This window comes from Pleurodeles waltl, chromosome 3_1 (assembly GCF_031143425.1).
Source record: "Pleurodeles waltl isolate 20211129_DDA chromosome 3_1, aPleWal1.hap1.20221129, whole genome shotgun sequence".
Lineage (NCBI taxonomy): Eukaryota > Metazoa > Chordata > Amphibia > Caudata > Salamandridae > Pleurodeles > Pleurodeles waltl.
This window is the reverse complement of record NC_090440.1, coordinates 1,306,517,763-1,306,530,875: the sequence shown is the minus strand read 5'-3', so window position 1 is coordinate 1,306,530,875 and position 13,113 is coordinate 1,306,517,763. Positions and strand designations below refer to the sequence as shown.

At 44.0% G+C, this 13,113-nt stretch overlaps 1 protein-coding gene across 6 annotated transcripts in view; it reads right to left on the bottom strand.

Annotated features, from left to right (window-relative positions):
* Nucleotides 1-13,113, bottom strand: part of MYLK (myosin light chain kinase) — a 1,681,938-nt gene that overhangs the window by 403,501 nt on the left and 1,265,324 nt on the right. For all 6 annotated transcript variants that reach the window (XM_069224656.1, XM_069224654.1, XM_069224658.1 and 3 more), the window contains one exon: nt 1,458-1,526. In XM_069224656.1, the coding sequence (XP_069080757.1) occupies nt 1,458-1,526 (69 nt within the window). The remainder of the gene's footprint in view (nt 1-1,457; nt 1,527-13,113) is intronic.

The window sequence follows — 13,113 nt, the reverse complement described above, 5'->3', positions numbered from 1 at the left end:
AAATTCACTATTGCAGCCTGTGTGTGTAGTTTTAAATTGCCATTTCGACTTGGCAAAATAAACCTTTTGCAAGGCCTAAATCTTCCTTTTTAATACATATAAGTGAACCCTAGGATAGGCCTTAAATAGCACATAGTGCATGGTGCAGTGTATTTAAAAAGATGGAAATGTTTTTTTTTTAATTAATTTTTTTAACTTTTACATGTTCTGGTAGCAAAACATTTTTAAATTAGTTTTTCACTACTGCAAGGTCTGCCTTCCCCAAAGGATAACATTGGGTTACCTAAATACATTTAATAAGAGTTAACATTCAGCTGGGAGCAGGTAGGAATGTTGACTTTGGTCTTGAAACAACTGTTTAAAACCGTCCTTAATAGGAAAGTCGGATTTAAGTCACAATTTTGAAAAAGACTCTTTCAGAAAATTGGCTTTTTTTTTTTTATCCCAACCAATTGGTATCTGGGGCCTGTATCCTGGGTCACATGAATAGATGTAGCTGGCAGTTGGCCTTTGTGCATTACTCCTTAATAGTGAAACAAAGGGGGGCTAGGCGTTGGCTGAATGGGTCATCATTGACTTCATTGGGTGAGGAGCTGTCACCTACCATGTTTACACATCAGTTAGACTCTGCCTCAGCACACTTGCAAAGGGTTTCACCCTAGTTTTTTGTGCCCCCAGACACGCGGGGGACACACTATTCACTCATATAGGCACACAGCAGAATCTACATTAACAGGGGCACACCCCTAACCCTACGTAATAATGCTGCTCATCGTGCTTTCACTAATTCCAGAATGCAAAAACCCTATACAGGAGCAGCTGGTCACCCATGGAACTGGAAGCCTTAGTCATTATGCCCGGCAATCCTGTGCACTTGCTGGGTCAAAATCCTCCTAAAATTGGATAAGAATGGCTGAGGCGAGGGCCCTGGTAAGAGAAAGGTCACTCTGTCACTCCCTTGAGATATTGATCGCAGTCCTCTCTGGAAATTCTGGTTCCCCATGAAGCGGGTCTGCACAGCTGGTTGGGGTGAAAGTGTGGGGCAGTGAGTTGAAGCACTCCAGAGCCCCAGCGGGAGCCTACCACCGCCCAAGAGACATCGTAATCTTCGCAGCACACTTTACCACAGTTCCAGTGAGATGAGTTTCAAGGCTAGGGCGCTGCCTTCCTTGTGAAAGCAGATCATATTTGCTTTTGAATAGCCCTGTTCAGATTTAGATACATTAGGCGCACTGATGGGAATCAGTTAATGCCTAATGTCCCTTTCAGTTACCCGCCCACAGGACAGGATGTCTCTCATTCACATGACCTATCTAGGGTTAAAGAAACACAGCACACTCATGCAGTCTGGGGAGGCTATTTTAAATGACTCATATGGTGGGAAAATGCTGCAAAATGCCAGTCCCTGATAAATTCTTGCAGGCCCAAACGGAAGCAGATAAATCACAACAGCTTACTTTGTGTTGCTGGCGAAGGAGACAGTAAACTTCTGGGGCTCTTTGCCTTCATCTTGGGAGCTTTGGAATCTAAAATGTAAAAGCAAAAACGCAAAAAATTAGGGACAAGAAAATACTAATAAATAATTCACAAATCTAAGTGATTCCAAAAATAACCAAAAGTGGCGTTTGTAACTGTTGAAAAGCGAATATGTGACATTTGGCGCTGTTAAATTTTACGAGGAGGTTTAGAAAAGAAAGGCATGTGTGCATGTTGGGTGTATTGTAACTTCAATAGTTCGACTCTCTGCAAGTCTACTGTAAGAGACAGCAGGCGATCGTATTTCAGTTGCTTCCAACAAAAGGGATTTATTAACTGATCTTGCTTTGAATTTGCGAGGTTACGGACTCCCGCAAACAGCCCTGGCAAAACTACGCACAGGAACTCCTATATTTGTTTCAAGTTCATGAAAATAATCAGATGTCAATTTCATCCCGAGAAATGCCATTCCACTTGAAACAAACCATAATTGCATTTTCCACGGTCACAAGCCCCCGTGATTCAATTTCCACTATACAGGTCAAACTCGCTCTTCCCTTCACATTTCCTACTGTCTCCTGGTCTACTCTGTCTTGTTTATGAGAGGGAAATCCCGGAATACCTCATTCTGTTTTCCCCTCTTATCTTCAGCCTTCTGCACTTTACCTCCTGTAGGTTTCTTCTCCTTTCTCAACAAACTTTGTATCGTCCATCAACTATTGCCTATACTCTAGTACCTCAACTTACCTATAGCCTTATACCCCTATAATCACCCATATCCTAGTTCCTCTGACCCATACCTACAACTTAGTACGTTTACCTTTAGTACATATACCGTAGTACCGCTACCTCTAAATATATCCTACTACATCAGTCCCTACTTATATCCTGGTACTAGTATTCCCATGTAAACTTTCATATTTATACCTAAATGCTAGTCCTGCTATCCCAACATATTCTACAGCACCTCTAGCTATACTTATACCATAGTATTGCTATCCCGTCTATACTCTAGTACCTCTAAGTCCCTATATCACTACTTATACACTTCTACCTCTAAATTCACCTATAACAAAGTACCGCTGACGTATACGGTAGCACCTGTACCCCTAAATATACCCTGGTATATTTATTTCTACTTGTACCTCTACCCCCAACTATACATTCGAACTGCAATCTACACACTGGTGCTGCTAGCCCTAGATATTCTGTGTTAGCTATAGCCATGCATTTAGTGTAATTCCCCACTACCACATTCATATACTAGTACCTCGATCCCTACTTACTCTCTTTGCTACCTGTACATAACACAGAGACCTTGCTGCTATTCTATTGCCTTTATCTCTCTGCAGAACCTAGAACCTCAACAACCATATATGGTTTAGTACCTCTCTACCTACCTACACACTACTATCAATAACAGAACTCTACTACCTCTGCACCTCCCTCTCCACTACTTCTGCCTCTCTTCCTTCTTTCCAGTTTTCTTATGTTTCTTCCTGTTCCATTTTCCTGTTGTTTTTCGGCAATTTATTTTTAATAAAAAGGTTTGTCTTCATTTTGGAAATTCGGTAAAATAGATTTCAGCAGCTTGGACTAATCAGGTTGATGTGTTCTCCGTTTTGTGTTTTCTCACACTAGGGGCAATACAAACCACATACTAAAATAGTGGAATGCAAATGTCGGTTTCCCCCCTAGGCAAGTGTAGTGTGTAGAGGGGTGCTGGGAGTGTAGGAAAACACCAAAGGTAAGTAAATTACCCCAACCCAGAGCCCAGGAAAACAGGAGTAAAGTACAACAAGTTTCCTCAGAACACACTAGAAGTCGTGGTAAAGGATTATGCAAAAACCAAGCAAGACTGCAAGAAACCAACAATGGATTCCTGGTCCTGAAGACCTGTGGAGACAGGAGACCAAGTCCAGAAGATGAGAAAGAGTCCAGAAAGAACAGGAGCTAACCCGGATGAAGGAGCAAGAGTGGATTCTCCGGTTGAAAGAAGAAGTCAGAAATTCACGAAAGAAGACAGCTGCAGGTTCCTGCTTGGTGCAATAAATGTCCCATGTCGAGTCGTTGAATTCCGCCAACAAGCCTTGGCTCACACACATGTCGCCGTTGGCGGGAAAAGGCGCTACCTGGGCCCAATTTGGACTGAGGAGGCAGAGGGGGCTCTCAGCACGTTAGAGAGCCCTCAGAAGACAAGGCAGCACCCACAGGAGTCCCAGAACATGGGGACAAAGGAGCTGCAAAATGTGGTTATCGCAGCACTTCACAAAAGGATCCCACGGTGCCAGAGAACAACTCAGGGAGCTGGGTGTCACAAGATAGAGTGCTGGGGACCTGGCTACACTGTGCACGAAGGATTTCTGGAAGAAGCCCCAGGATCTGCAGAACACGCAATGCACAGGGGTACTGTCTGGCACGGGAGGCAGGCCTTTACCTCCACCAAATTTGGACAGCTGGACCTTTGGACAGTCAGGATCACTTTGGTCAACCACCTGTGTTCCAGGGATCACGCTCATTGACAGGAGAGGAGTCCCAGAGTACTGGTTGTCGTTGCAGAGAGGTGCCTGCTGAAGTAGGGAAGTGACTCTGTCACTCCACTGGAGATTCCTTCTGTCCTTCTGGGGCAGAATGAAGACAGGCAGTCATCAAAGTGTCCACAACCTGGAAACTGTTGCAGTTTCTGGCAGGAGCTAAAGTTGCAGGGTCGCAGTAGCCTTCTTGGATACTTTGTTGCAGTTACAGTGTTCATGGAGCAGTTTGCGGTTGATCTGACGATCAGAAGCAGAAGCAAGGATGCAGAGGAGTCCTGCAAACTGAATCTGAGGAAACATCCACAGGAGAGACCCTAAATAGCCCTCTGAGGGGGATTGGTCACCTAACCAGGTATGGACCTATCAGGAGGGGTCTCTAATGTCACCTGCTGGCACTGGCCAATCAGATGCTCCCAGAGTATCCCAACATCTTGGAATCCAAGATGGCAAAACCCAGGGACACTCTGGAGGAGCTCTGGGCACCACCACTGGGGTGGTGATGGACAGAGGAGTGGTCACTCCCCTTTCCTTTGTACAGTTTCATGCCAGAGCAGGGGCTGGGGGTCCCTGAACCAATGAAGACTGGATTATGCAAGGAGGGCAGCATCAGTGCCCTTCAAAGCACCTCCAGAGGCTCTGGAAGGAAACCCCTCCCATGCCTGTCACACCTATTTCCATAGGGAGAGGGTGTAACACCCCTGTCACAAAGGAAATGCATTGGTCTGCCTTCCTGGGATTGGACTGCCCAAGCCCCACAAGGTCAGAAGGAAGCCTGTCTGTGAGGTGGCAGCAGCTGGGGCTGCAGTGAAAACCTCAGAAGACTGGTATGGCAGTACTGGGAGTCCATGGTGGAGCCCCTAGGGTGCATGTAATTGGCCCCCCAATACCAGAATCCGATTAGGAGTACAATTCCCGGTTCCTAGACACCACACATGGCCATATTTGGAGTAACCACTGTGAAGCTACATATATGTATTGACCTATATGTAGTGCACACTTATAATGGCGTCCCCGCACGCATGAAGTCCAGGAAATGGGCCTGGACGATGTGGGGGCTATAGGTGACTTATAAGTTACTTGGTGCAGTGAAAATGGCTGTGAATAGTGCTTACACTATTTCACTCAGGCTGTAATGGTAATCCTGAAGAAGTGTTTGTATGAGCTCTTTATGGGTGGCAAAAGAAATACAAAAACAAAAACAAGCCTTTGCAATGCAACGGGTCTTGCATTTGCTCGAGTTAGAGCTATTAGCATTGTAAACTCCTAACCGGACTTTTCTTGCCACACAAATAATTTTTTTTTAAAAAGAGCCTGATTGCCCTATGTAAAACACAGCGTGATCGCACTGCATGGAAAATAAAAGATAAAGTAGTGCAGAAACCTGGCTGAAAATGTTGAGCCTCGTAAGTTTTCAGTAGTTGCTGGTGCGCTCGAGGAGGGCTAAACACCGGAAAAGGCATGAGGTATACATGACTTTCACTAATGAAAGCGAGCGGATTTTAAAAGGCAAGCCCACGAACGAATGACAGTGACATGCATAACATGGGCGGGGTTACTAGACCAAAGAGAGATTACAACAGGGACGGAGCGCTTGTGCGCTCGACTCTAATAACGCGCAGTCATGCCACTGCAAACTCTCATCGGACAAATTTATAATGTGCTCATGAAAGTGCAGATTTGTAAACAAAATAAAAGCACACTGTTGAAGCATGAGTGAAAGAGATAGCTATGTAATGTACGGGTAGCAATGCCTCTGGACACAATTCACACAAACCCAGCTATCAGTGCTGTCCCCGGTGACAGAGGGCCCTTTGAAGGGGAGCCAGTGCTATCATCAGGCAGCTGCCATACTGTCTGGTTCGAACTGCGACACAGTCAAGGGTTGCCTAGGAAGCTGGTGCACGTTGATTACAACGCCAATACAAATACACCCACGTGCTCGGACACATTTCCAACACTCTAAATATCTGTACCATGAATGCTTCTTTTCGGATTTGCTTCTTTGAAGTGTTTTTTGTTGGGTTTCATGTTCTTAAAGTACTGCCGCATTAGTGCTTGGAAGAGCAGGCTCCTCTTCAACCACAGTTGTCTTTGGGACTAAGAACAGCTCTCCAAAGGACGGTCAGTGGAGGGGAATTATCACAATATTATCTAATGCTGCTTAATCATGAACTTAGGTTTCCAGAACAACTGAAACGTTTACAACATTTTACCAGTGAAAACTTTAAACCCTGTGGAGCATCGGGTGAGATTTGAAGTTAAGCATTTCTCCCATTCTACAAGCACTTTTTGTGTTTTCCTCACTTGAATTTTAACTTATTTTGATTGTCCCTTATTGTTGATGGCAATGCACCACCAAGTACCAAAGTCACATCGATGCTAGAGGACACCCTTGAGACCAACTATCAATTTTGGATTTAGTGAACTGGTAAATATTAATTCTGTTTATTAGGACTATCCAAAGGCCAATGTCTCTGCTGTGTTCCATCCGACCAAAATCAGCTGTCTCCTCCAAATCTGAAGTGGAAAATGAAAAAAAAAAAAAACATAAAAACACTCTTTAGCTTAGTCTCGTTGAAAAGGAAGTGTGGTACCTACATTATCATACAGTCGTGTGGCCTTCAAGGGTGGGTGGAGTCCCCCTGACAAATAATCCACCCAAAGGACCAGCTTGCATAACCAACACAGCTACCTCTTCAACGCTCTTCTGAGGTATGGTGTTGAAGAATAATACTATGCATCTGTGTTGAATGCATTCTGTGGTGCCAAATACACGAAGTGTGTACAATGCATGCTTGACAACAAACGTGATTCTGGTCAGCTGTTTCACTCTGATCGAGACAACGTTTTAATGGTCAGAGTGCTGGGACGCAGTGAAGAAATCTATGGGATGGAACTAGGTAATGTCAGAGTTAAGCTGTGTTTAAGCATATTTATAGAACATTTTAGGTTAAGTGTAATATTGCCCCACAAAGAAATCTAGAAACGATACAGCTAGAGCTACCAAAGATATTAATTAGATTTTTTTCAACATGGGGCATAATCTTTTTGTTCGTAACAAGGTTTACTTTTCCATACCTTTCTTTTTTAATTGTTTTGATTCCTCGTACTGTTAGTAATGTCTATCGAAACACATTTTTGATTTTGTTTTCATTTACTTTTGTTTTAATTAAGGGCGATTCTTAGTGCTCATGGCACATTCCCTGATTAGCGCTCCTCTTTTTTCACATCATGGTGCCATCCCTGCACACAGTGCAGTTTCACAGGAGAAACCCCCCATATTCCGCACCACTGTTGAGCCTCTACTGGTTTCACTTCTCTCCCCATGCCATCACTGATTTCACATGCACTAGTGAACTTTGGTGAGGATCTCATGCCCTGCCTGTATGTCTCTCACTGCTGCTTTTCCTTTTAGATCATCACAAGATTCAAACTTCATAATAAAAAGCAAGCAGTTCTCTTCACTAGGTAGTAGCATCAACAACAGATTGGTGGGCTAACCTCATGCTTGTTTGCTGCTTTTTGGGGGATGGTCCCACTCATGGTTCTATATTATGAAGGATAGGTTTTACTTTGAGCGTTTTCTTTCTGCATGTCACTTCAGTAAATAGTTATAAGATGTTCTTATGCAAATAGTTAGTGTGCTACATTTCCGGATCACCTTTTATGCCTCATCACTACAGAAAAGAAGCACTGAAAGCTACCATAGTCGAATGCAACTAGAATACACTAAAGCAATATCTGACAGGATAAATGATAATAAAGCATACTGTCACTGCACTAACCAGATCCTCAATAAGAAGAGCTCTACGACCTCAGCAGAGGGTGAGAAGAATGAAGAAAAAGCACAGGGTTGTGCTTACTGAGCTGTCCAATACCTATAGCGGCACACCACCAAAGCTGCCAGTGAAGGACTCCAATGGAGACCAAGAAAGAGGTCACAGTTCCACAGACTGTCCGAGATGACCCAGAGGACAGCACATCACAGGGACTTAAAGATGGCATGGAGGAAGCAGGTCCTACGGGACCGCAGACAGTTTTGGAGACAACTCCTTTCTCAGTGTCTGTCAATCCCAGAAGCAGTTATAATGTCACCATCTTCCAGAAACCACCACCACTGTTCGATACCGCCAAAAATCTGAATGTTGGCGACAGGTGGACTACTTGGATAGAGACTTTTGATTATTTAATTGATGCACTAGATGAAATAGATAAGAAGATTGTCAAATACCTCTTGCTGGTGTGGGTGTGAAAGAAGTCATAAAGAAAGTGCTTCAAGATGACAAAGTTACATACCGTCAAATTAAAGTGGCTTTGAATCTTAACTTCAATTCAATGCCGAGTGTAGATTACGAAAGGTACATTTTCAGTCAAGAATGACAGAGATTTTGTGAAACCATAGACAAATTTGTTGAGACTGGATAAGCTTATCAAACCCTGTAAGTTAATTGAATTTAATGACGAGGAAGCAATATGTCTCCGAGTTATTGATGGATGCCTGTCAGATTCATTCAGATGACAACTGCTGAGAGAAACTCTTGGTCTGGAGTGAGTTCTCATGACTGCCAGAGCGGAAGAGCATGCCAATCGCCAAGCTACTGCCATGGGGGCTGGAGGTGCCCAAAGTGAGTCAGTCATGAACTTAAAAAGTAAACAGAAGCACAAAGTGGAAGAACACTGAAAAAGAAGTTGTATTTCACATCTGGATTTTGATTTCCACTCAAAGGTAGATGTCCTGCCATTGGACCAATATGCAAAGGCTGTGGGAAGGAGAAACATTGTGTAATGGTTTGCAAGGTGAAGGAAAAAGTAAGTGTGTCACGGCAAGAAGACAAAATAGCTGCCTGAGCGTTCCAGAAGTGACTTTCGATTCACCAGTTGAGACAAATCACCACCAAACGAAGCTGATCGTCATCTAAATGATCGCCAAAAAGTTCTTCAATATCAATATCAAGTGAAAGAGAAGAAGATGATTGTGCTATGCTGATGTTTACCTCAGGCAAATGTGTGGATGTTGGACTGACTGCATGTAAAGAATAACACCAGTCAAGTAAAAGTGGACATGAAAAAGCACCAAAGTAATTCAAACATTGTCAAAGATTGTATTGAAAGCAAACAGTTGTTCAATACCTTTCATTATCAACAGTGGTGCATCAATAAGCATTGTGCCTGAGAATAAATATCATGAGCTATCTCCATTGCCATGACTGACACCATCGAAGTCTAAAGTATATACACTGGCTGCATCAAAGTCACGGAAACTTAAGGTTTATTTGTAGCTACGATGAAACACAAGAAGACAAAAGTGCAAGTGCCCTTTCATTTGCTTCAAGGTAGAGCACCAAGTGCCTGTTTACTCAGTTTCAGCACAGCTGCTAATATGGGACTGATCTCAGTGAACTACAAAATAAATGGTCACCACGAAATAGCAAGTCAGTTCCCTTCGCTGTTTCATGGGTTAGGAAAGCGTAAGTCTATGAAAGCACAATTGTATATTAATGAGAGCGTCCATCCTGTTGCTCAAAGACACAGATGAATTGTGTTTCATTTACAAAACTCTGTGGAAAAAGAACTCAAATCATTAATAAACATGATATCATTCATTGTTCTAATGGTCCAGTACCATGGGTTTCTCCCATGGTGGTAGTACCAAAAAGGGACAGTGAAAAAGTTATATGTGTCTGTGTAGCTATGCATCAAGCTAACAAGGCAATTAAAAGAGAACGACATCCAGATCCACACATTGTTGACATGATAACATAGTTGAATGGTGGGAAGGTCTTCACTTGCCTCGATTTAAATAAAGGATATCACCAGATGGAATTTGAGGTAAATTGCAGGTACATTACAACCTTTTCTACACATATTGGTTTATTTCAATATAAGAGATCAAGTTTTGGTGTGTCATCAGCTGCATAGCTTCTTCAAGATGTAATTCAACAGATCATACAGAAGGGATATGAATGCTTTCAACTATACTGATGACATTAATTTTAGGAGCTTCACAGAAGGAGCACGATAAATCTCTCAAGCAAGTGCGATGTTTGCTTGTTGATGCAGGTTTAACTTTGTGTTAGAAATGGGGTCTCTGGTTGGCAGTCAGTTTGCACTCTGTCCAATCAGGTACCCTCACTCTTTTCAAGGCAAGGGAGATACCCACTTAAGATAACCTCTACTCACCCTCTTGGTAGCTTGGCACAAGCAGTCAGGCTTATCTCTAAAGTATTTGTACCAAAGCACACAGTAGTACAGTGAAAACCCTACAAATTGGACACCACACCAGTGCCAATATTTATCTAAATCAAACAAGAACAAAACAACAAAAATCCAACATACACAAGTGAAGATATGAGTTTTAAAAAAAACAGAAGCTTACTCCGTAGAAAACAATGGAAACGTTGTTACACAAAATACCCAGTTTGCGTTAAAAAAAAAAAGCAGCGTGGGCGAGCGTGCATCGAAAAAGTCAGTGATGTGTCATTTCCCTTGTCTCCCCCCCGCAAGGGAGCGATGCGTCAATTTCCGAACGGGGCTCCTCGGGTCTGCACAGGTTCACAATGATTTTGAAGCCCAGTGATGATATGGGAGAAATATGGCTGCTTGGTGATGAAAAAACGCATCACGTTTGCAATGTTTTCAGCAGCCGCAAGCGGGTGTTGCGTCGTTTCTCCAGCCACGATGCAGGTGATGTGTGAATTTCCCAGCCACAATGCAAGTGGTGCGTCAATTTCAGTCCGAGGCGGGTGGTGCTTTTTTTTTTACAGCTGAGTTGCAGGTGGTGCATCGAAATGTTCCCCACACGGCTTGCTGTGTGTGGAGTTCAGTGCATATTCTACCAGCTTTACCTTTCAAGAGTCCTTGGACTGGTCAGGGCATCACTTGGCAGGGCAGGATTCTTAGCAAAGAGTCCAAATGCTGGCAGATGAAGCCTTTGATCGCCCTGAGACTTCAAAACAGAAGGAAAGCTCAGTCCAACCCTTGGAGACACTTCACAAGCAGGAATATACCACAAAGTCCAGTCTTCATCCTCTTTCAGGCAGAAGCAGCAACTGAAGGACAATCCAGCAAATCACAGTCACAGGCAAAGGGGCAGAACTCCTCCTCCAGCTCTTCTCCTTGGCAAAGGTTCCTTTTGGTTCCAGAAGTAATCTGAAAATCTGGGGTTTTGGGACCACTACTTACACTCCTTTCTGCCTTTGAAGTAGACCACCTTCAAAGCAAAGTCTCTGTTGTTCACAAGATCCTTCCTTACCCAGGTCTGACCCCAGATACACCATGGGGCAGGAGACTGCATTGTGTGAGGGTAGGAACAGCCCATTCAAGTGTAAGTGACCACTCCTCCCTCGACTCTAGCCCAGATGACCCATCAGGATATGCAGGCTACACCAAAGCTCCCTTGGAGTCACTGTCCAGTGGAGATGCACAAACAGCCCAACTGTTAGTTAGACCCAGACAGGGAATACACAAGCAGGCAGAGTCACAGAATGGTTTAAGCAAGAAAATGCCCACTTTCTAAAAGAGGCATTTTTAAGCAGACAGTTTAAAAAACAACTTTACCAAAAGATCTATTTTTAAATTGAGAATTCAGAGACCCTACACTCCACATCTCTTTCTGCTCCCAAAGAGAAACTGCACTAAAAAGATATTTAAAGAAAGCCCCCCATGTTAACCTTTGAGAGATAAGCCTTGCAACAGTGAAAACCGAATGTGGCAGTATTTCACTGTTAGGACATGTAAAATACATCAGCACATGTTCCGCCTCTAACATACACTGCACCCTGCCCATGGGCTACCTAGGGCTTACCTTAGGGGTGACTTACATGTATGAAAAGGGAAGGTTTGGGCCTGGAAAGCAGGTACACTTGCCAGGTCGAATTGGCAGTGCAAGACTGCACACACAACACTGCAGTGGCAGATCTAAGACATGTTTATAGGGCTACTCATCTGGGTAGAACAATCAGTGCTGCAGGGCCACTAGTAGCATTTGCTTTACAGGCCCTGGGCACCTCTAGGACACTTTACTAGGGACTTACTAGTAAACCAAATATGCCAATCATGGAAGAGTCAATTACACATTCAATTTACATAAGGAGCACTTGCACTTTGGCACTGGTCAGCAGTGGAAAAGTGCCCAGAGTACCAAAACCAGCAAAAACGAAGTCCAGCACACATTCAAAACATAGGAAGCAGAGGCAAACAAATGCAGGGGAGACCACGCCAAGGTTGCCAGGTCTAATACTTTGAATGCTGATAAATGTGAATTCCATAAGGCAAAGCTAAAGTTCTTTGGCAATATCTTTTCTGATGAGTGTATGACACCCGATCCAGCTAAAGTACAAGCGTTGTCAACTGTCAGTCTCCCACAAGAGGTTTTCATGTACGTTCACTCCTTGGTATGGCCAGTTACTGTTCCAGATACATACAAGACTTTGCCACCATGAGTGTTCCATTGAGAGATTTGCAGAAAATAATGTTTCTTTTCATTGCTCACAAGAATGCGAGCAGAGCTCTAAGAGAATCAAACAGGCTATTGTGAAAGCTACTGAAATGGCATATTTTAATCCAAAGTTAATGCTGAAGTTTTTGTTGATGCCAGCCCAGTCGGAACAGATAAACAAATGCTTGAAGACATATTGGGGGTGATTCTAACCCTGGCGGTCGGTGTTAAAGTGGCGGCCAACCCGCCAACAGGCTGGCGGTCCAAAAAATGGAATTCTGACCCTGGCGGGAACCGCCAACACAGCCCGCCAACTTAACACTCCGACCGCCGCGGCGGTACAGACAAACAGCGCGGCGGTCACCACCAACAGGCAGGCGGCAGACAATGTACCGCCCACACTATCATAACTCACCAATCCGCCACCTTTTCCGGGGCGGGAGCACCGCCGATAAAAACACGGCGGAAACAGACTACGAACGGGAAAACGCTCACCAAAACACACTCCACGAGTACGGAGGACAGCATGGAACCCGAATTAAACATCCTACCTGCTCTCGTCTACCTTCTCATCTACCACGAGTACGAAGTCCGGCGCAGACGACAACGGTGAGTACTGCACCTACGACACACGGGAGGGGGAGGACGAAAGGTTACGGGCACACA